General features: G+C 41.1%; 1 protein-coding gene across 1 annotated transcript; it reads right to left on the reverse strand.

Annotated features, from left to right (window-relative positions):
• Nucleotides 1–59: 59 nt before the first annotated feature.
• CNBD2 (cyclic nucleotide binding domain containing 2) lies at nt 60–23,437 on the reverse strand. The gene is made up of 11 exons (XM_088135824.1): nt 22,872–23,437; nt 22,577–22,630; nt 21,061–21,224; nt 17,628–17,784; nt 16,778–16,929; nt 14,411–14,549; nt 13,724–13,850; nt 11,645–11,831; nt 5,510–5,678; nt 2,511–2,650; nt 60–588 (listed from the first exon to the last, which is right to left on the reverse strand). Exons 1-11 carry the CDS (start codon nt 22,962–22,964, stop codon nt 258–260), a joined length of 1,713 nt encoding a protein of 570 aa, XP_087991950.1. The 5' UTR covers nt 22,965–23,437; the 3' UTR covers nt 60–257.
• Between the last annotated feature and the right edge of the window lie 147 nt (nt 23,438–23,584).

Consider the following 23,584-nt stretch of genomic DNA (forward strand, 5'->3'; position numbering starts at 1 on the left):
AAACATGAATTTACTGATGTGGAAAACCGACCTTATAAAAGAAATTTGTCTCCCTGCAATATCAGAAAAAAATGAAATGGACCAGATTCACAATTCACAGTATCAGTCAATTATAAAAAGGAAAGAATGTAGCCTGTGACAATTAAATGCATATTTATGTAGGTACAGGTAGCCATAAGCACATTAGCAGTATCATCCTTCAGTCTTTCAGAACTGTGCCTATGTCGCTAATTTATATATCCAAAACCCTGATGCTACTAAAATGCTCCATCCAAATTGGGACGTACTACTGAGATGCCATGAACCAACTTTGGTTGAATAACGGGTAGACTTTCTTTTGTACGGCTTAATTGAGCAGGAACATGTTTGTGTTTATCTGGTAGACATGGCATTCTGCAACATAAGGAAGAAAGATCCAAGATTCCTTGTTGATTCAAACACCAAGAATCATAGACTTCAGCTGTAGGGCATGGATGTGGAGGATGTACCATCTTCATGAGTTTGGGCTGCATCACAAGTTTCAATAGATCCTTCTTAAACATTTCCCAGGCATTCTGTCGAAGGAAGACCTGACACAGCTCATCATCACTGAAAAGTGAAAGCAACATTAAGAACTGGATTCCTCTTTTTAAGCAGCAGATCACTGGAATATTTTCAGTCTATCTATTTCTAAGTGTCTAAGTACAGATTCTTTACATCTGAATGAACTCATCAGACAGGGATGTCACCATCCCGCCAGCATCATTCCCACTTCCCTGTGTGTTTGGTAAGTCACGATGACTCTCCTTTTGCTTCCTTTTGTCCCTTTTGGTTGAAGCTTCTTATCTGTCTTGATGCTTGACTTGTATTCATAGCTTGAGATATGGCATGTATGTATACAGTATATTCATTGTGCCCAAAGGGAGAGCTCTTTAGACACTGTTCTTTGTATCTAGACTTTATCTGTATCCTGTTTTTCTTGTCAGTTAGTCAAGTATGATTGCACAGTGGGGAGGAAAGGGAAAGTTGTTGTGAGTGCTGACTGGGGTTTGGTCTACAAAAAGTGCTGAAGTGGAGTCAGCCGGATTCCAGTCTGATAGTTCATTTTTTCCCACCTTCTGCATGTCTATAGAGACTCACCATGCTGGACATACAAGTCTCTGTTGCAAGGATGAGAGCTCTCCCTCTGTCAATCAGCTCTCAAAACACCATCCTCTTCTGGGTAGGGGCACATTTGGACTTTGGCCTTCAAATACTGAAACAGGGGAGGGCTCAAATGACACCATCTGCCCCTTGCTCCTTGCCCCCACCATACTAAAATTGCTCTCGCCAATACCCAGATCCTCTTGAACATTCAGAGGTACTCATAATTACTGAGTAATGATTGCTCAGTGCTTTGAAGAGAAGATATTTCCTGGCTAGAGCTGCTGCTTAAAGTTTTAATGCTTTAAAATTGTTTCGGGAAATATTCTGAATAATTTGGGAAAGGTAAAAAAAGAGGTCAAGGAGTAGTATGGTATTTGGAGGACAATGACACTGGTAACATAACACCACCTGTTCTATCTTTTGATTTTCCCACCCATCCAACCAGTTCTCTGGCTTCCTTACCAACCTGCCCTTACATCTTACAGTGCTGCTAGTAAATGCTTATTCAGATCCAGAATTATGGATGGGGGGACAATGTACATTTGTAATGGAGACTTAGATACTGGAGGTGAATGGGGAATTTGCCCAGTTATCCTTGGATCACCTGGTTATATCAGGAAGCACTTGAGAAGAGAAGCAGCTTTTGCGGAAACCTATGTGCAGCTGTGAGTATATGGAACATTTTTGTTGAAAGAAAAAGATAAAAGCCTGGGCACTTTGTCTATTTTCAAATGTGACTCACTTGTTTTTCTTGGAAAGGACAAACATGAGCCACTAACAAGCCTTCATCTTTTCAGGAATCTTCTAAGAGTTAAAACCCCTGATGAGGAGTATAAGGAGACACCCTAGTGGTTCCAATTCTCCACATAGACCAAAGGCTTTCCAATTCCAGAATGACAAAAAAGTGTATATTAATAGCAGTGACAGTATTGTTTATTTGTTCAATAGATAAATTGCCTTTTTCCAAGACAGTTGCCATAGGGTTGCCCCTTCATTTTATCACCACAACAACGATCCTGTGAGGTAAAGGGGGCTGTGAGCATGTGACTAGCCCAAAGCCATTCAGTGAGTTTCCATGGCAGAGCGTGGACTTGAACCAGGGTCTTTCCAATCCTAGTCCTGCACTTATCCACAGCATCACCCTGGTGATAATTCTGGATAAGGACTCTTGCTTCTTTTTCATCCCAAAGGAAAGAGTAAGCCAGCAGCTTCTACACACAGCTTTTAAATTTGAATTCTATTTGTACTAAGGAAGTTCTACAAGACCTTCACTAGATACAGAGAATGTTGCATAAGCCTCTTTGAGCATTGATCCATTGTTGATCATCAGCATTTCCACACTGCATTCCCAAATTCAGTAAGATGCCTGCCTCAGCTACACCCACCTGGGATATTTAACCTTCAGTTTGCTCAATTTCACGGTAGTAACGTCATCAGCCCACAACTCAATCTTTTCTTTTTTCAGTTGGATGATCTCAGCTCCTTGGCTGACCAAAACGATGACGCGATTGTCTTCCAGATTTATCTAAGAAATGCAAACAGTGCAAATGTCACCTTATATCATGGATATAGTGACTATATGTCCTTCATTATAAAGGACAGTCCGTTATTTCAGAAAGCTCTCCTTTAGATTTATTTTTCAAAAACTCACTTTTGTCCTTTATTTTGGTAATTTAACTTTTACTGTACAAATGGTATCACTTAATGCACAGTCTGATTGCAGAAATCCTTTTTAATTCTTCCTTCTGATAGCTTCATAACTTTTTATGCTTTTTAGATATTTTTATTAGAATATGTGTTTTTGTAAAGCTTTTCTTGGTTTTGCTCTTGAATTTTCCTTTGTAAAGCAAAGTTATAACATAAACAAAAAATTTTATCCTTATGAAAGTCTTTCAGATTTGCCCCTTTTTCAGGTTTGTCCTTCATTTTTCCAAGACAATATGGTCACCATGATCATGGAGCAACTTTTGAATGTGCCATATTTCCAATAATCAAATGGAATAGCCATAGGGAATTTCAGTGCTGTATATAGACCACTACTGAGATATGTACCAGGGCAAAGAGTCACTTCCATATGTGTTCAGGTTTTTCACAAAAGGTAACTTTTCTAGCCTTTAAACTTACATCTTTCCTTGTATGTAGGAATGTATCAAGGAAAGATGTGCTATATGTGATATATCAAGGAAAGATGTTCAACAACTGCCATTGTAATTGCTGAGTAAACCCAGCAGCTTCCTATTCCACTATTCCTATTAGTAGAAGGGCCTTAATTATACTGGGATATCATTTACCTGTCTATCTGTTAACACACACACACATATATACACACACACAAACATATATTCTTCAGAATAGTAGGGCTGGAGAAATAACTTAAAAATCAAGGCAATGATTTTATCACCACTGAAGTTATTCGTAAAATCTGGAATGGTAGACACCACTGTTAGTACCTATGTTTACCCCTATTCCAAGGGAGTGGGTCTTAGCCATTATAGTGTCCTTTTATAAAAAAGCAGTCAAGGTTTGCCTGCTAATTATAAACCCATCAGTCTTTTAAATACAACTGGTAAACTTTATGCTAAACATCCCTATAAAAAATGTATAATTTGGGTCAATTCAGAACATATATTGCCTGATGAGCAAGCAGGTTTTAGAGCTAGATGTTTGATTATAGATCACTCTCTAATCTTACAACATCCAGTGGGAAAGTATCCTGGGAAAGCTGGGTCTGCAGACTATGCTGCCTTCATCAATTCTAGATTTGCATTCATCTTAGATGTAGGAAGTGGTACTAACTTAAAAATTCCACCGCTGATAAATGCTTGCTTCTGTTAATATGCAAACTTTATGAACATTCTAGATTAAACGTTTGATACAGTATGCAGGGACATTACAGCAGAGAAATTCTTAACCATAGAGGAGTTGGGCAGGGCTGCATCCTATCACCTTGGCTCTGAAACCTATATTCTGCTGTGACCAGGCTAAATAACATTGCATCCCATGCTCCAAAGCTGGCTGATAAACACATTGCAATAGTTGTGTATGCAGTTGATGCAGTACTGTTAACACCCGCACCAACTGGTATAAAGTGAACTTTGGATGCTCTGGCCACGTATTGTAAGGAGGAAGAACTGAAGATAAATGATTCTAAAACTAGGATTTTGGTATTTGCCAAATGCTGTAGAATGAACTCCCAACTGAACAAGTTAAATCTTTAAATATTGGGGAGCAGTGATTCACTGCTAAGTATGTGTAGGAACCATCAGGATTATATTGTTCAAAATGCCCCCAAATCAGCAATAGCCTGGCAATCTTTTTATGACTTTAGAGGAGAATTAAGTCTGTCAGTTGCTCGCAAAGCATTTTCAGCAAAAGTTTGCCTCAAACTCTTATTTGTTGCCCATTTTAGACCCATATAGCTTTTGCTCCCTAAGAGCAAAATCTCTACCATCTAAATTTAAGAATTATTTTCCAAGATAAGCAAAGTGTGCCTAATGTGGTCCTTTGTCATGAAGGTGGTGTCATTAGAGTAGAGACCAGCATGTGGCTATACATATTTTCATTCTGGTTGAAGCTACAGTTTTTTCCAGCGCGGCTAGGTCCCTTGATCCTAGCTGATAACTTCGAATCGACTTTCTTTTCATGGGACGTATTATTGATGATCAGCTACAAGCAGGTGGCATCAAGCCTTAAACAACATGTTATAGACGCAGAAAGGCAATTAGATTTATCAGCTCTACCTAGAGATGTTGTTTTGAGTAGCCGGTCTCCCTTTTTCAGACCAGCAAGATATTTAAACCAAATACCCATCCCTAAATTTAGGAGGGCACCAACTCTAGCATGTTTTCACATGCTTCCAACAGCTCTCCTTGAAGGAAAATTTAGGAACATCCCTTATTCTTTAAGAGTGTATCCTTGTGGCAAAAAGACAGTTGAAAATACAATGTATCATCACACTGCCCATTGTATGATGCACAGCTATATTTTATATCTCCCCAACGATTAAATTTCTGGACCATTTGCATTTATTTTATATAGTTGCTGTTAACCAAACAATATGATTCAGTTTCTTTGAATGTGACCAACTTTTGTTTGTAAAACAAACAAATAATCTTATTGATTATTTAGTTATTGTTTATTTTTATCTTCTTTTATTTTGTATGTTTTAATTTTTACCTTTTAAAAATGGAATTCTAGTCATTGATCCTAATAAAGTACTCTATACATGCACACACACACCCCCCACATACAGTTATCAAATTATATCATAAATGAAGTAAAGGAAATATATTAAACCACACTTACTTGTGATTCTCTTTGTTGATGTACCCATCATATCTTCATTTATCACTATCACCCAGTGTCAGTTGACAGATTTACTTACTATGTAGTCTCCTTTATTTAGTTGATCTAGTCGGATATATACAGCCGCAGCAACAGAATCTGGCATGTCTCCATAGGCTGTAGAGTAGGCAGATTTCTGTCTGAAGACCCCTGATATAATGTTCTGCACCCTCTCTTGTTCATCAGGTTGCAGTGGTTCAGGAAGGAGACTTGAAAGTAAGCAAATAAACGTATATTAACCCTTGCTTGATCAATTTAAGATTTTGCTCTCAAAGACCAATGCTTTCCCCTCTAAGAAGAAATTCAGAATAGGAATCAACCTTTTTTAAAACAACAAACACCTTCAAAACGAAGAGGCATCTGCTGTTATTTTCCTTCCCTATGTCAGCCCTTGGAGGAAGACCGGATCAGGAAGCAGAATCCACAGGAGGACCAGAATTCTACTTTATTCAGGGGGGTTCTAATAACAGAATCTTGCAAGTCTGCTTCTGCTTCTCCTCCCCTCCCTTTTATACCCCAGGAGTCAGGGAGGAGCCAACCTGAATCTATTCTTAATACAATCTCCCTTCCCAAAACTTAAGGAATGCTTCTGTCCTCTTTGTTTATGTAACAGTTTCTGAAGTTTTGCTTCAAGGCCATTTCCCTGCCTCTCTACACCCTAACATTCAGATGGGTCTGAACTACAGATCCTACATCCTCAACCAGCACATGTCATGTGGGGCTGCCTCAGAATGGCAGGAGTTGTAGTCAAATAATCTGCAGGGAGTCAAGTTAAGCAAAACAGCTTTATTATTTATTTATTTATTTATTTATTTTTATTACAGCTGTCCACTCCCATAGATTCTTGGTGGCTTACAAATACCAATACAAAAGCAGGTAAAAACACACAACCCCACAGGCAGCCTGCACTAAAACAGCACAACAGTAACAACTCAAACCAGGGGCCCCACAACCACATCAACCTCAGGCCTGGGAACAAAACCAGGTCTTAAGCACTTTTCGGAACCCCAGGAGAGAAGGTGCTGTGCGTATCTCTGGAGGGATGCTGCTCCAGAGGACGGGGTCCATGACTGAGAAGGCATGCTTCCTCAGTGCCATAAAATGACAGCATTTAATAGAAGAGACCTGGAGTGCACCCACTTTGCCAGAATGTACCAGGCAGGCACAAACAGAGGTAGGTGGTTCCTCAGGCATCTAGGCCCTATGCCATAAAGGGCTTTATATGTCATGACCAGCCCCCTGAATTGCACCCGGACCTGAAAACAATACAGCTCACGTTGCAGTAGGAACATATGGGCATACAGGAATGTGCCCATTACTGTTCACACCATTGCATTTTGTACCAACTGTACCTTCCGGGTGGTCTTCAAGGGCAGCCCCCTGTACAGTACGTTGCAATAATCCAATTGTGGGGCGACCAGAGCATGAGTAACTGTCTAAAGGGCCTCCCAGTCAAGAAAGGGGTGCAACTGGCACACAAGATGAACCTGTGCAAAGGCCCTCCTGGCCACAGCTGCCACCTGCTCTTTGAGCAGTAGCTGCAAGTCCAGAAGGACCCCCAAGTTGTGCACCAGTCTAGAATGGGGAAGTGCTACTCCATCCAACACCAATGATGAAAACGTCCCCAACCCCGGGGGGCCAAAGAGCCACAGCTAGTCTTGTCAGGACTGAGCCAAAGCCTGTTCCGCCCCATCCAGACCCAAAGAGACTCCAGACTGGGTTGGCACATCAACAGCTTCACCTGCACAGCCTGGCGTTGAGATATACAGCTGGGCATCATCAGCATATTGCTGTATTCCCGTACACTACAATGAGGGCTGTAGGGCTGCTATTTAAAACAGCTGATCCAGGAGACCAAAGCAGCAATGTGACCTTGTTGGATTGTTAATTGTTTCTTGAGGTTGGCTTCTCAGTCTCCTTCCCTCACTTCATCTTCCTGGCCATGTGAGCCTCCTCTAATCCAGAGCTAATCCAGAGGAGGAGAAGGCGCTGCTTTAAAGGCCCCTTCGGGCAGTAGTGCAGCTAGCTAATTAGTTGTTATGGCCTTGCAGGGGGAGTCCTTAGATAACGCCTTGTTTCTCATCGAAATAAGCACAATTTTGTGGAAAGGAATAATATATTTTCAAATATAAGCAACTAAAATGGGCATCTGCAAAGCCTAATGTTGTACCAGGGGTCCCAATCAACCTTGATATTTCCATCAAGTCTCTTTGCTGCCGCTGCTCCCATCTCCTGTTTCTTTCTGGGCAGTGATGGTGGGGGGGGGCTTGGCTATGCAACCATGTGTCCTTGGAAACTGACCCCCAGGTCCAAAATAAGATAATCCTGCCTTGATTCTCTTCAGTGTAAGAGGAGGCTGGGGGAAAATATGTTGAGCTTTCAAGATATTTTACAGCTATAAAGTTCCAGTAGTCCTTGCGGTGTCTATTTCCAGATTTGGCCTACTTCAAAGGGTTGACATCGATCTTGTACGCTTCACTACTCTCTATTCAGAGAGGCATCTAGTCATGCCTTTGATTGTGGAAATGGGCATCAGATCCTTGGGAGTGGGGGGGCGCTGCTCACAGATCAACTTGCTAAAACGTTATTGCAACATTAATAGCAAGTGGATATACAAATAACACACTTGCACCATACCATGGTCTACCTAACACAGCATTTGGGACTAGGCTTGCCCCAGCCAGAAGCAGCTTAGCAGCCTGCAGCCCCATCACTTTCATGGGAGTTTTTCAGGGATATTTGGAAGAGCCCAGGATCAATTTCTCACTTTTACAACTCAGTGTGAATTGTTTGTGGTGGGTCAACTAACAGAATTTCCTGTAGATTGCTCCAGAGTGACTTTTGGGAGTCTGAGTTGGCTGAAAGAAGGAGCAGTCAAATGGGCTGTGCTCCTCATTGAGGGCAATGCTCTTTTGTTGGATAATTACCAGAATTTCCTACAAAGACTTAGAGCTGCATTTGATGATATGGCTAGGAGAGCAACCGTAAACTGAGAATCTCAGGATATCTAGCCAAAGTTTGCAGTGCTGAAGTACAGACCTCTGAGTCAGTTGCTACTGTAAGTGCCACACCTGTGGAACTGCATGCCCTGTGGCAAGCAAGTGCCCACATAGCTCCAAAGCCTTGTCTCCGGGAAGCCTGGCAGACAAGAGCTTGACAGGGGTACTCTCAAAGGATTAAGAAGAGCTCAGGCAACCGACAATAGGCAAATATAGATGATCAATATCATCATATTGCCACTTAATGTCACAGCTTTCTTATATGTCCCCCTTGTGTTGGATATTGATGGCTGCAAACTTATGATCCAGATGCCCACTGGGAGCAAGGGATAAATTCTTTTCCATCACAAAAGCGTCAATAGCACAGTTGGCAAACCTCCTGTTCTTATCCGTCTCCCTCTCCAGCACAGTGCTCTGAATCCCCTTCCGTGCCAGAAAAATATGCTTAGGCTGATGTTGTTGGAGAGGATGAAAGAAATACATTGCCTCCTCCTCCAGTGTGTAACTGTATTAAAAATTTGAACCTGGGAGCCACAATTCCAGCTAAAAGACAATATTCCACATCTACTCAAGAGTTTGCCACCTTAAACTATTTTATGGCTAACAGTCTGAAGAAAAGATTCATTCACCCTTTATCCTCACCTGCATCTGCATACAAGTAGACCTTGCTTAACGACGGTCATTGGGACTGGAATTTCCATCGCTAAGCAATGCAGTCGTAAAGTGCAACGTCACGTGACTGCATCATTTAGCAACAGCAATCCCAGCACTCCCCATTGCTGTTATTAAGCGAGTCCCAGGCAGCTTGCAAGCAGGCCGGCAGGCAGGTAAATGTCTACTGCTAGGCAGGGGAGGGCACACGAATGGCCTGCGAGGCCCAGTGCAGCAGGGCCAGGGGTGGCTGCTGCTGGGCAGGGGGGGATGTGCAGGGAGGGAATGCAGGTGGCCTATGAGGCGCCGTGCAAGCGTGGATGAGCCAGGCTGGGGATGGCTGCTGCCGGGCAGGGAAGGGTACGAGTGACTTACTGGAGTGACTTGCAACCTTCCTTGCCAGCTTCCCCATTGACTTTGCTTGTGGGCACTGGCAGGAAAGGTCGCAAATGGCGATCATGTGACCATGGGACACTGCAACTGTTGTAAGTGCAAGCTGGTTGCCAAGTACCCAGTTCATGATCACATAACTGCACGGGTGCTGGGACAGCCAGAACTTCGAGGATTGGTCATAAGTACCACTCAATCAGCACCGTCATAACTTCAAATGGTTGAACGAGTGGTCATTAAACGAGGACTACCTGTATTTATTTTTTATAAAAAAGAAAGATAATTCTTCTTTGAGACCTTTTCATGGTTGGAGACTTCTTAACTCCATGACTGTTACAGATCACTACTCACTGCCTCTTACTTCAGATCTGTTGGGCCACCTTCAGAAGACATGCATTTTCACGTAATTCATCAGACTGAAAGAGGGACCTGAACATTGAACTGCCTTTGATATCATGCATGGCAATTGAATACACAATAATTTCCTATGGTTTAAATGTCTCTTTTTATTTCTTGCAAGGGTCTTCTATCAGTTCAGAGAACAGCAAAATGTTTTCTAGACCACATTTTTAGCTACAAGGGCTTCTTCAATCATGTGATCTTAGATTGCAATTCTCAGTTTTCAACCAAGTTTTGGAAGGCCCTTTTCCAGCTATTAGTCATTCAGTTTCATTTGTCAGCCTCAAATCATGCAGTCTACAATGGATGAATAGAGATGATGAAATAATTATTAGAACAATAGTGGAGGTGCTTTGTTTCTTCTCAGCAGGACAATTGGATGAACTCTTCCTTCTTGCAGAGTTGCATATAACAACTCAATACATTCCTCCATAGATACGTCTCCCTTTCGGACAGTCCATGGCTACTATCCCTGCAGGTTGCCCTCCCAGGCTTCAGCATCTGCTGTTCCTTGTGCCATAGACTTCCTGTAGGAGAGGCAAGCTACTCAGCTCCTCTTAAAGGAACAGCTACATTTGACAAAGGCCAAGTGCACCACAGATGCACCCAGGCAAGAGGATGTCAAGATTGTGGTGGGAAATCCAGTAGGTTTTCACCTTCTGCTCCCCTGTCTAAGAAGCTGGACTCAGGGTTTATTAGTCCCTTCCCAGTTACCCAGCAAATTAACCCAGTGGCCTTTGATATGCAAGCACCTGTTTTGATGAAGATTCATCCAGTCTTTTATTCTGTTGTTGTTCAGTCATTAAGTCGTGTCCAACTCTTCGTGACCCCATGAACCATATCGCGCCAGGCCTTCCTGTCCTTCACTGCCTCCCTGAGTTGGCTCAGTTTCATGCTCATTGCTTCAGTGATGCTATCTAACCATCTCATCCTCTGCCATCCTCTTCTCCTTTTGCCTTCAATCTTTCCCAGCATCAGGGTCTTTTCCAAAGAGTCCTCTCTTCGCATTAGGTGACCAAAGTATCTGAGGCTTAGCTTCAGTATCAATCCTTCCAATGAGCAATCAGGGTTGATTTCCTTTAAGATTGACTGGTTTGACTTCCTAGCAGTCCAGGGGACTCTTAAGAGTCTTCTCCAGCACCACAGTTCAAAGCCATCAATTCTTCGGCGCTCAGCCTTCTTTATGGTCCAGCTCTCACAGCCATACATTACTACTGGGAAAACCATAGCTTTGACTATGCGGATCTTTGTCGGCAAGGTGATGTCTCTGCTTTTTAATATGCTATCTAGGTTTGCCATAGCTTTCCTCCCAAGGAGCAAGCGTCTTTTAATTTCATGGCTGCAGTCTCGTCTGCGGTGATCTTGGAGCCCAAATAAATTAAGTCTGTTACTGCTTTCATTTCTACCCCTTCTATTTGCCAGGAATTGATGGGTCCAGATGCCATGATCTTAGTCTTTTATTAGGTGTTGGCAAATTGAAAAACTGGCCACTCGAACATAATTTCTAATATTCATTTATCTTCTGCACAACAATATCAGAGGCCTGTTGCCCCCCGTTCTTGATCTCCAGCTTTTTCCTGATCTATCTTCTACCTCACCTTCCATTTTCCTGTACCGTGCTTGGACTCCATGGCAGCTTGCCATGAGCAAGGCCCCAGACTGCCCATGAATGAAAATTGCGACAAAGTGTCAACAAATATGCCATGTCTCAGAGATCTAAGCAAAATTCTTCTCACCTTTTATCATGCTTCTGCACATTTATCACTACACTTTTACAATTCTTAGCGGAGAGACAGATCTGCTTTTCATAGCTTTCACAGGATGAATTCTTCTGCTGCAAGTAGTGGGTTTTCAGGTCCCTCAATTTGTGTCCCGAGTAAGAGGACCACAGAGTGCTCTTGAATCTGTCAACAGAGGCAATCTCTGTAAAGAAAAAAAAGACATTGCTGAAGTTACTCAACCCAAGCCTGTCCTTTGTTTCCATACCTAGGCATGCTTGTTAAAGTCAGACGTTAAATTAGAAAGTTTTCACCTTTCTTACTTGTTTGTTCATACAGTGTTTTCATCCATGCAGTATTGTATTAAGTTTCAGGCAGAACACAGAAAAGGCAAATAAATACGGTAAGAATGAATATTTAATAGTGCTGCCAAGCAATTGAAGCAAACATCTGGGTTAAAAAGTTATTAAAGCCATATCCTTATTCTGAAACATGGAAAAAAACAAGGAACAGTTTTCAGTTGCTGAAGGATGAATGTTTTTTCCTATTTTTGTCTCTCTATTCTTCAGTAAACTTTGAAAATGATAAGCAAACAAACAAAAAATGTTTTCAGTTTTTCGCCCCCCACTAAAAAAGAGCAAAGAAAGTGAATGCTTTGTTTCATCATCTGAAAATCATATATCATTTTATGAGCTATTTGCTTTTCAAGTATGCCCCAACACGCATTTGGTGAAGAATGATCCAAAAAAGTGGTTGCTAAGGTATAAAATGATGAATGTGAACATGTTCTTCTTATGAGAGTGAATATCAAATAAGTTCTGACTGAAGTGACCAATAATAGCCAAATTGCAATAATTTCTTTGGTTTGAAGACTGTTAGTCCCTGATAGGTCCAATTCCTATTATGATATTTTACCTAAAGGATAAAAGGCACCCCTTTTTTGAGAGAGAATATGGCTGTCACCTTGCTGCCCTGAGTCACACTGGGGAAGCTCTAGCAAAATAAATCAAGACCAGAACTTAATAAAGACCAAAATTAGAGCAGGTGCAGACTCATTTCTCCTACCCTGGCTCCACTTTGCTTATTCCTTTCCCACTTAGTTTAGATGGGCTTCCAGTTCAAGTATTTTTGTTGTACTTTTTTTTAAAATAAACAGGTCGTTTTCTCTCTACGGACAGCTATTCTATAGAAACATGTTTGTCTAGAATTGCACAAGAATTTTCCAAAGAAACATAAACTAAATTGCTTGATTACATGCTTTCCTGAAAAGCATTTCATGCAAATATTAAGAAAGGAGACATAGAACTTGGTAATGTAGTATGACATAGTATGTGCTTTTTGTCATTAAATTTTTAGTACCTAGTATGAGAATTTTTAGATTCCCACCTGCCAGTTAAATTGGGAAAAAATAATTAGCACTGTAGTAAGTATACAGTTGCATAATAAAAGAAAAGTGATTTGTGTTGCTGTGTATACATGTACAGTATATACACAACCCATCATCAGTAAGAAATGAGCAAGAGATCTCAGGTAGTCCTTGGGTTACGACGGCAACTGGGGACTGGGAATTCTGTCGCTAGGCAATGTGGTTATAAAGTGCGATGTCATGACCATGTTGCTTAGCAACGGCAATTCCAGCAGCCCTGCTTGCCATTGTTAAACAGGGACTGCGTGGGTCATTAAGCGAGGACCTCATGTGATTGCGACTTCTGACTTCCTCCGGCTTCCCCATTGACTTTGCTTGTGAGAAGCCAGCAGGAAACTGCAGCTCGCTGCAACATTGCAATTGCAAGCCGGGCACTAAGCACCAGATCATGATCACATGACCACGGGGATACTGTAACAGCCGGAATTCTGAGGACCCAACGGAAGTCCCTCTTGTTCAGTGCTGTTATAATTTTGAACAGTCACTGAATGAATGGTCATAACCCAAGGACTACTTATAGTTGATATTTTCTGTTCTGCCTTCCAATCAAAAAGTATTTTTGCCTTACATTTTTTGCCCACAAAGAACTACTTTCTTTGGGCTGTAAGAATAATACCATTACCATATACTATGTTTGCAAGAATTACACCTTTGCAGAACATGCAACATACCAGCATCCCTTCGCTTCCTTTCTTTTACGGGTACTCTGCGTTTGGGAAAACGCAGCTGTTTAGTGATCCATTTTTTATAAGACGGACAAGTGCTGAGGTTAACTAGTCGCAATACTTCACAAATGCCCTGTTGAAACAAAACCAAAACAAAAGGCAGTTGAACAGATAACATGGACCCAAAGCTGGAAATCTTGTTGAATGGAGATCTGTGAGGTAAAGGTAATGAATGGAGAACAATGACATTCTAAATGTAGGCAGCTTATAATATCAAGAAAAGAAATCTGTTCACCAATCTGATCAGTCAGTATTGCATTACGTATAAGTTTTCAAAATCAATACCTAAATTAGGAATTGGCAAAATGACCCAGAGCCATATGTGATCCAAGACTCTGTTCAGGGGTTCATTGTCAGCCCTTCAAGGTAGACTAGACAAGGAAACCAAAGTCGTGAATGCTAATACTACTTTATAGGGTTACAGTAACAGAATCTTGCAAGTCTGAAAGTGCCTCCCTGCTCCCTGCCTTTATCCTAAAGACAGTTAGGGAGGGTTGAGGCTCAGACACTTTCTCAAATTACATTTCTGTAATAATCTACCCACTTGTGAATTTGTAGATAAAAACATTATAACTGTTAGAAAGAAAAGGGTGCAAACTATATTATAAAACATGAATCCAAAGTAAATCTCACCTTGGTAATAAATATCATACTGTATGTTTCTGCAAGGTCAGTGGTAATCACCTGTCCAAAATGGTATTTCTCAATTTTGCAGAAATTAGCTATTTTATCTATTGAAGAATCAGGCAGTGTTTGAAAAAGATCTAGATTCCTAAAAACAGAAAGAATATGTCTATTCTTATCAACTGTTTATTTAACTACAAACTGAAAGCTTTCAGTTAACTTCAAAGCAAAGTGCTCAGTGATGGCTCTGGCATATTCTGTTTCTAAACTCAGGTCTACTCCACTATGTCAGCAATTCCATCTGAAGATATAAGGGATCACAGGCAAAGGAAACCCCGTGGTTAATTTTTTCCAAGGCTAGCGCCCGACACCATTCCTCTTATTTTGTCGGCCTGGTGTAGGAAAGACTCCTGAGCTGATGCAACTCAGCGGACAACCCACCATTTAATTCCTCTGAAATACAATGTCCTATAGATCTATGGGCATACTGTGCTGCATTCTGAAAAATGAAAATGATGACAAAGCCTGGAGCAGATGCCTAAGTTCTAAATAATAGATGTCATTGCTGCTGCTGTTCCCTCTTGCTCCCAAGCTGCCACCAACAGCAACAGTAGGTGACAAATAAAACTGATGATGATGATGATGATGATGATGATGAAGAAGAAGAAGAAGAAGAAGAAGAAGAAGAAGAAGAAGAAGAAGAAGAAGAAGAAGAAGAAGAAGAAGATGATGATGATGATGATGATGATGATAGAGGAAGCTCAGGAAGAAGAATAATTGAAATAGTTCCTGCTGGGTTTCAGTAGGGAGCCTTGGAGATGAACCTTGGAGAAACCATCCAGATGCTGTTAAGAAAACAACAGGTGCAGAAGAAGCATGTGTTAAGCCAGGAGGCAGAAAAATATTAGAAAGAGACTCAGGCCAGATCCCCATGGACAACCTGGGGTATAAGAGAGATGGAAGGGAAAACACAGGTGGACTTGCAAGATTTTGCTACTAGAGTCTATCTCAATAAAGTAGAGTTTGGCCTGCTTGCAGAGTCAGTTTCCTGATGTGGTCTACCTTATAGGGCTGACATCAATCTTTCTCCGAGGTTATCTCTGTGATTCCCTACAGTTTCCAACCAGCAACATTTGATTTGTGAAGCAAAAGTTACAGGTAGGGTAATGGGGAGGTTTAAAAGGCACTAGAGCTCATTTGCAGGGATATTCTTACCTCTGCAAAGAAGCCAATGAACGGTGAAGGGCAGCCTGCAATAAACTGAAATGCTCTAATGCAAATGGACAGGAATGCTTGAGGCAACCTAACAGGGGGAAGTGTACAGTATTTCACGAGTAGAGCAGAGCAGAGCTGTGTGCCCTGTGAAGGTGAGTGGGGGATTCAGAGAGGGTGATGTCATCTGTTCCTGCCGGGATGTTCTGGGGACAGGCAACGGCGTAACTGAGTGGATGAGCCCCAAAGCAACTTGTTTCAGGCAGCATTATAAGGAAGATATCATGAAGGCATAAACTGATTTCTGCTGCTGCAAAACTATTATACATTGGTTCTAGATGGGGGAATGGCACCCTCTGGATTTTCTCCCAAGCAGCAAAATTGGAATTTTTCTCTCAAGCCTGCTCTTATATGAGAATTCTGAGCAAAAAACAGAGATCAGAAATATGGACAATCTCTATAGTGCTACTTCATTAATTAAAAAAAAAAACAGTGGATGCAAAACAGCCTGATTCTTTTCCCACCCACCAATAAAATAACATAAAATAATAAAATAAAATAAAGGTTGTAATAATAAATAATAATATTAATATTTAATAATAAATAAATGGTTAATGGAAAAGATTATAAAAGGCTGGGTCAGAAAGAAATGCATGTTTAACTCTCTCTAAATGTAAATGGGGAAAATAAGGATTAAAACTCCTAACTGTAATTTCTGCAGCAGTGTAATAGCAGCTAACTTTTATTTTCACAAGTATGAGCCCAAATCATCCCAAATCAATCCACTGCTGGATGAAGGCCTCTTCACTGAAAGTTATTGGCCACAATTTACCACACTGGTCCAGCGTGGGTTGGTATATAGATGTTTTCTGAATTCCTAGTCTGAGAGAAAGTAATTGACCCCAAATCACCCAGCTGGCTTCTATGCCTAAGGAAGAACTGGAACCAGGGTCCCTCCACTCATAGTTCACACCACAATAGCTCTCAGACAGACAGACAGACAGACAGACAGACAGACAGACAGACAGGCAGTTCAAATGTCCTGGTCTCTTATTGAAAAAGAAACACCTTTCATATATGGAGTTCTTTCCATAAAGGCTGATTAGTTGAACCAAAGCCAAACCCAAGGAAAAAACAATGGAGAAGAGTGATAGAAAGGTTTACCTCAAAAAATCATAGCGGGTTTTGAATTCATGTTGAAGTTCCTTATCTAGTTTAAAAGCAAAAAAATTCTTTTTATCCACCACCAGCAGTTCCGTTTCCTCCATACAGACAACAGTGGCAATTCTTTTTGTTTTTTGCAAAAGGGCAATTTCCTGTTAATAAGCAAGAGATAAATGAGAGAGAATGCCATTGTGGTTGATTCCTCCTCTCTTCCTAATGTACCTGTACCTGTACCCGTGCCTGTTCCTTTTCCTCATCTCTCTCTTCTCATCCTCCTCACTGCTCCACCTCCCACCTCTTATTTCCTAAACTCAGACTCTTCTCAGCTTTTCTTTTCCTTTTTCCTGGGTAGCAGAACACATTTATCAACAGAAGCCTTCCTGCAGCCACCATCATTTTTACTCTGTAATACCTCCTGGGTCTAGGTGGAATCCTACAGCACTTTAGGAAATACAGATGATTCAGGATGCCACCTTGTTTTCAAAATGTATTTAAAATTCATATATGTGGTGAGGATTTTATGGGCCCCTTGGAATACGCAGCTGTGACATTGTCCGATCTTTGTAGCTCACTCTACAAGATTTTCTGAAGTGACCTGACTTGGCGATGCCACCTGTTGGAGTTCTGCAGCTGAAACTTCCCAGTGCTTGGGAAGGGTAGCATCTTGGATTGGAAAGGCAATACTATAACTCTTATGTATCGATAGTGCTTACAGGCATAATATTTATCAATGCCTGTAAACATATATAGCTATTTCCTTTGTGAAAAAAGATGTGTTTCTGCTGTGGACAAAACCATGGTCTTTGTTGGAGGTGAAACATTGAGAACCGCTGTTGCAGGTTACACTCACACCAAAAGAAGCGCCCTTATGAAGCGTCGTTGGAGCTGCTTCCACAAAGGCACTGCTACCATCCTCATCATCCGTGATAGCAACTGTACCAAAATAAATGAAGTAAAAGGCAGTTGCTTGATGCCCTTTTTTTATGATCACTCTTCTGCGGCCAAATCTGGAAAACAGATCATCAGGTGACATCGCAAGCTAGCAGAAATGAACCTGGACAAGAAGACTTAAATCACTAGCACAGTTTGCTAGCCTTCCCCAACCTGGTGTGATAAGAGTACAGTTTCAAGAATTCCTAGCCGACAAAGCTAAAGGCTGTTTTTCACTGCCTCAAGGTTTCTTCACAGATTCAATTCCATTGTAGACATTACAGGAGGATATCTACTTTGCCCCTGCATTGCACCAGCTGTGCAGTCACAGGCCCCAACAGCTTCACACACAGATTAAGGGCACCTTCACATGCTCTTCCTCTGATGTGAGATATGCCATCATCTGCCAGCAATGCCCCTCTGTAATGGTATGTGAGAATGATCTTGAGAGACAGGAGGAAGAGCCACAGCCTAGACAGCAGTCTGATAAATGAAATTTGAGTCTGAAGGAGGAGGGGTGGCAAAAGTGGCTCAGAAAGGACCCTCTCTAGTTTTTGGGTGAGTAAAAGTGAGGGGCAATTTTAGACTTGCAAGATTCTGTTAATGTAACCTTACAACAAAGACAGAGGTAGTACTCCTGGCTGTGCTTCTTCTCTGAATGATCTCACAAGGCTAATATCCTCTGGAGTCTAAGTAGGACAAATGGAGCAAACTTTGTTCAGAAGAATGAATGGACACAAGTTTGACATCAGGACTCAAAACAAGGCAAAGTAATAATAGATCATTTTAACCTGCCAGGATACTCTATAACAGACCTTGAAGTAGCTATGCTGGAACAAAGAAACTTCATCAGCACAATTGAGCAAGAGATTGCTGAAATCACATATATTAATCTCAAAAGGTCTCAACAAACACAATGGGTTTCTAACATATTCCAAATTTTAATTTATAAGGTATTTGTAATAACCACTGCATAACCACTGTCTTCTGTCCTCTGCTCTTTTCCTCCTCACCTCATTCCAAATTAAATCCTACTTCAGTTTAGCCACTCCATGCCTGCAGTGAAGTGAGCTGTAATTCACAAAAGCTTATGCCTTGTGATAAAATGTGTTAACCTGAAAAGATGCTACCAGACATCTGATTTTTCGTAGACTGAATGCAGGACACATCCAACTCATTTGATTTTCAGCTGGACACTGAAATAATGCATAGTTCATACACTTGTGCCATTGTATACTCCATACACTTCTTTTGTTTGATATTTCTTATGTAGTATGCCACTGGTACATTTTTCAAACATGAGAGCTGTCATTCCTTTAACAGGCATCTTCTACAACATCTCTTTTTTGTGTCTGAATAAGCATCATCCCCACGGAACAATCCAGATCATTATCTGTTCCTTTCTTCTTTATTAATATCAAACTGAAGCCAAAAGAATAAGATCTTATGACCATTTGACTGAAAACACAATCACTGAATATCTTAAAAGAGTGGAAAAAAGGAGACAATCTAGATGTTATAATAATGATATTCTTCAATGTATTGCCTTCCAATATCTCCTTCCCTCTTTTGTCTACAAAAGCAGCCATGAGGTATTCAAACTGGACCTGGTCTACACAGAGAAGACGGTTTAGCTTTTTCTTCCTACCACTAGTTACCAGTTGCTGGGAAGCAAAAACAGAAGAGTGCTGCATGATTATCTGTTGGCCACTCCGGGACCAGAATTCTGTACTAGATTGGTCTGGTCTAATACAGTTCTTCTGATACTCTGAGTAGTATCAGAGGCACATTCTTTTTGATCGAGAAGAAAAACAAGTCTGACATGGTGTTTTGCCCCGAGTTTTCTATCAAATCCTAGGAATCCATAGGAAACCCTGGTAACAAATAACTTTGCTTCACTTGAGTGATACACGCAAAATCACAATGCTACCATAGGGTAGTAACTTGGAAGGAGGCAAGGTAGAGATAGGCAACGAGGGTAGTACATTTTATGCCAGTATAGTTTCAGATAGATGGCTTTTGGGGTAGTTAGAAAAGGTCTACATATTTATAGATGGAACATAAAATAAGGGATGCATTGTTCTGTCCCTGTCATGTTCTAGAAGACCAAGTCAGCTTTCTCCAACATTTATAGGATCCCTGCTCAGTGCAGGAATCCACTACTACAGCACCCCCTACAGTTTCTGTTTAAGCACCTCTGGAGAAGGGGAGTCTACCTCCTTTTGAGACAATCTATTCTGTAGTTGAGTAGTTCTTAGCACTTGTCCATTCTGATTACATTTATGAATGCCTGAGCAAACCCTAGCCAAATCCTCCATCTCTTCCTGCAGCCACTGAACCACAGTCATTCCTAGGAACTGTCCTGCTGTCGGTGTAAATAGGAATTGTCTTAGGGTACCCACACTCATGGAAGTGTTCAGTTCTTACAGGGAAAAATTGATCTTTGGGGAAATCATTCCAACTAATCCAAAATTCATCACACTACCACAAAGGAAGTTGGAAACAGGATCGGGAAGTCTGTGGGAGAGCTTTAATTGTCTTTGGCTATGAAAGAGGTTCTCCAATTAAGGTCTTATAAAATATTGAATGATGACAGCATGAGAAGTGTTACTATCATTTAGGCAAGCTATTGAAAATTAAGACAGAAACATTTCATCTAGAGTCTTTCCTCCAGAAAGAATCACGCAATAAGGATGCCTTGGCATTGTTGAGAAAGCCCACTCTCACCCCTATTTCGGTTCCAGTAGATCTGCACTGTAGGGGAACATAGAAAAGAATATAGAATATAGGAAAAAAACAAGGGCCTATCCAACTATGTCTACTTAGCAAATGTTTGGGAAGCACGCTGATATGTAGTGAACACTCACAATATGACTCAATACATCTAGCAGATCTGAGAAGGTGATCTACCCCCATTACTTCCTCCCCTCCCAGTGACAGGCTTTTCTAATGGCAGCAGCTGGGGGGAATCCTCTCCAGTACCAACAAGGGTACTGAGTTGGGCAGTCTGGAGCACCGCGGGAAATGTTAATAGGATGAGCAGCTTTCCAGACTGAATTAGAGTCAGCAGAATACAGGACCACAATTACAGAGAGCAGGGAGACCTTGCAGAGTTTTTCCCTAGAACCTGCCTAGGATTTGTATAAAGGTCTTGGGTGACATCCTCAGCATGAGAAGGCAAAGCAGTGAGATGCCACAGGTCACTCCAGCTCTGGCAATAACACGTCTTGGGTGACCTTGATGGGAGGTTGCCTTTAACTGGGATGCTTGGAGACCTTTAAAGCTACAGATCCAGCTTGGCTTGCTCCAAAGCCATTATTCTCTTCCCCGGCCCACTTCCCCTTTCCAATTACCGTTCAAAGCGAATCACTTTGGCCAACAGATACTGTAGCGTTGGACTATATTGTCGGAAGCTTTCTAAAAGCTGCAAGCAATTTCGCAGGTGTTTTATTTCTGATTCAGTCCTCCATGTTGGCGGCTTCTTAGTTATTTGGATTGCTCTAAAAGGAAAATGATCCTGAAGGCAATATCAAACACATTTTAAAAGAAATATTCACATGGACAGCAGTAAAAGATGGCAATGCCATTCTCCCAAGACCCTAGGGATTATTAGTTCTTTCTCTCTCTTCTGCCTCCCTTTAAAAGCTGCAAATTCAAATGTCTTTTATTGTTCGCAGTACTAATCTGCTCAATATTGTATCATATCTCCATGTCATTATTTCTCAGTTCCACAGAGAAAGATGTGATTTCCACCTCGACAAAAAAATAACAAAGTTCCATTGCAGTGATGGATGCTGTGAGAACTTTGGCCACAGCATTTTTACAGCTTTCCCAGGCACCACAAGCCCTTCCCATTGCAAACCTCTCCTCCCACAGTCACTAAGATGCCTGCATAATGTAAATTATTCAGGAGTAACTCAGAGTTGCTTTTTTGTGAGATGGGCGGCTATTCAAATTTGATTAATAAATAAATAAATAAATAAATCTAACTCATTAGAATTCATGAAAGTAATTTACTGCTTTCAGGGAAAAGCTTGTGTAATGTTGAGGCATTATTGCAACTGAGAAGGAAGCCCACTGTGGAAGTAATAAGCAGAGCATCAGCAGGGCATTAAAGTGAACTTGGGTCTGCCTTAGAACTTAAAAAGGAGCGGGGCCTTGATCATGTGGTCACAGATGCCATTTTGACACCCTCCCCCCATCTGCAGATGCTCCTGGCAATAAGATCCCCTTGAATACTCCCAGGTTTCAGCTATACTGCTTAATTTTTAAAATAGTATTCAGGAATAACGCAGATGAGTGGGAATTATATTTCAATTCACCTATTATGCGAACCCTCCCTCCTGACATTTTGCTATGCAGATAGTGGACTATAATTCCACCATTCCCCAGCCCACATGAACCTGGTGGCTAAGGGGTGATAGCAGTGGTAATACCAATCAACCCAAGGATTGGGAAGACAACTTTTAATCCCCATGCTCGGTCATACTGAAGTGCATCTGCTTCTATATATTCCACTCCCCTTTCACATACCTTTCCTCCTTCAAGCATCTTGCGCTCACATCCAGTCAAGCTCAAACTGTCAACCCCCTGTGGCAGATACACATCAGTTTTTGCTACTGTGATTCTGTCAGGCAGGACTGAGTAACAGTGCATGCATGAAACCAAAAATGTATTTCGTCTTAAGCTCAAAACCAAACAACTCAACTAAAATGTTGGGTTGAAACATTCTGAGTTGTTCTTGTTTTGTCTTCCAAAGAGGCATGTGTTCAGTTTCCCCACTGCTATATTCCTACCCATGTCCCCTGGACGTCTCTCACTGCAGGTGCAAAAAAACCACCCAAAAAATAATGTAGGACTTGTCCAAACCTTTGAAACGCTGAATTCATGTCGATCAAACACAATATTGGAGCTCTTGATATCCTAAAAAGTAGGGATTGAGTGGCAGTTAATTTTATATAGAATTCTGTAAAAAAAAAAAAAAGCTTAAAAGTATTCTACAGCTACACTTCCATGGTAATTTTTAACACATAATTCTATTTTATATTTATGGACTTCAATGGTTTTTAAGTTGTAGAATACCAGTGGAAGTCAATGTTAAAAAGTAATAATAAATATCAGCAATAAATAGAAAATCTTCGGTTAATTTTTAGGAACTCCTTACATCTTCAATCTTTCCACGACAATCTTTCTCTATCAGGTGAAAACCTGACAATCCTTTCAGTCCAGCACGGAAACGTCGGCATACCTTAATCATCAGGATAATGTCCACAATGAGCCTGTGAAAATTCTTGGGGTGGGGGGAACAGGCAATAATTTGGCCACATATTAAACATATGTCATCTTGATCCCCATAAATCCCACAACAGAGTGTCTTCGGCTTGCTAACCCTCTGTCCTCTATAATAAGTATTTCATCCTTGGAGACAAGGAAGCAAAACATCCGGCTGGAGGTCCACAAGGTCAGCTAAAGCAGATTAATGTGTAGAGTTTTTCCTACAGTACAGTGACTCCAATGTTACTTTCTAGAAAGCTGTTTATTGTTTTACCCATCTCTTTCCTCTCTTCAGCATCACATTTGGCTACAGAGGAAATTCTTAGGATAAATAATACATTGCAAATAGAACACCCAAATCTGTATATACATGTTGGAAAATATTCCTTCTACTCTAAGTGTACAAGTGTACAAGGCACCAAGACAAGATGTAGAGTTAATCTGTGTGTTTCAGTATTTTCCACATTCTAGAAGCCTGTTGTAAAAAATATCTTTTAAATAGACCTGTTCAGAACTGTTCTGAGAATTGTAGAAAAAGGGCAGGAAACAGAATTAAGGAAAATCACTGATTATGAAGTCTTCCCCACCCACTCAAAAAATGCC

The sequence above is a fragment of the Python bivittatus genome, unplaced genomic scaffold (assembly GCF_059951505.1).
Source record: "Python bivittatus isolate LINGU-HERP-01145 unplaced genomic scaffold, Pbiv_v1 ctg000200_np1212, whole genome shotgun sequence".
Taxonomy (NCBI): domain Eukaryota; kingdom Metazoa; phylum Chordata; class Lepidosauria; order Squamata; family Pythonidae; genus Python; species Python bivittatus.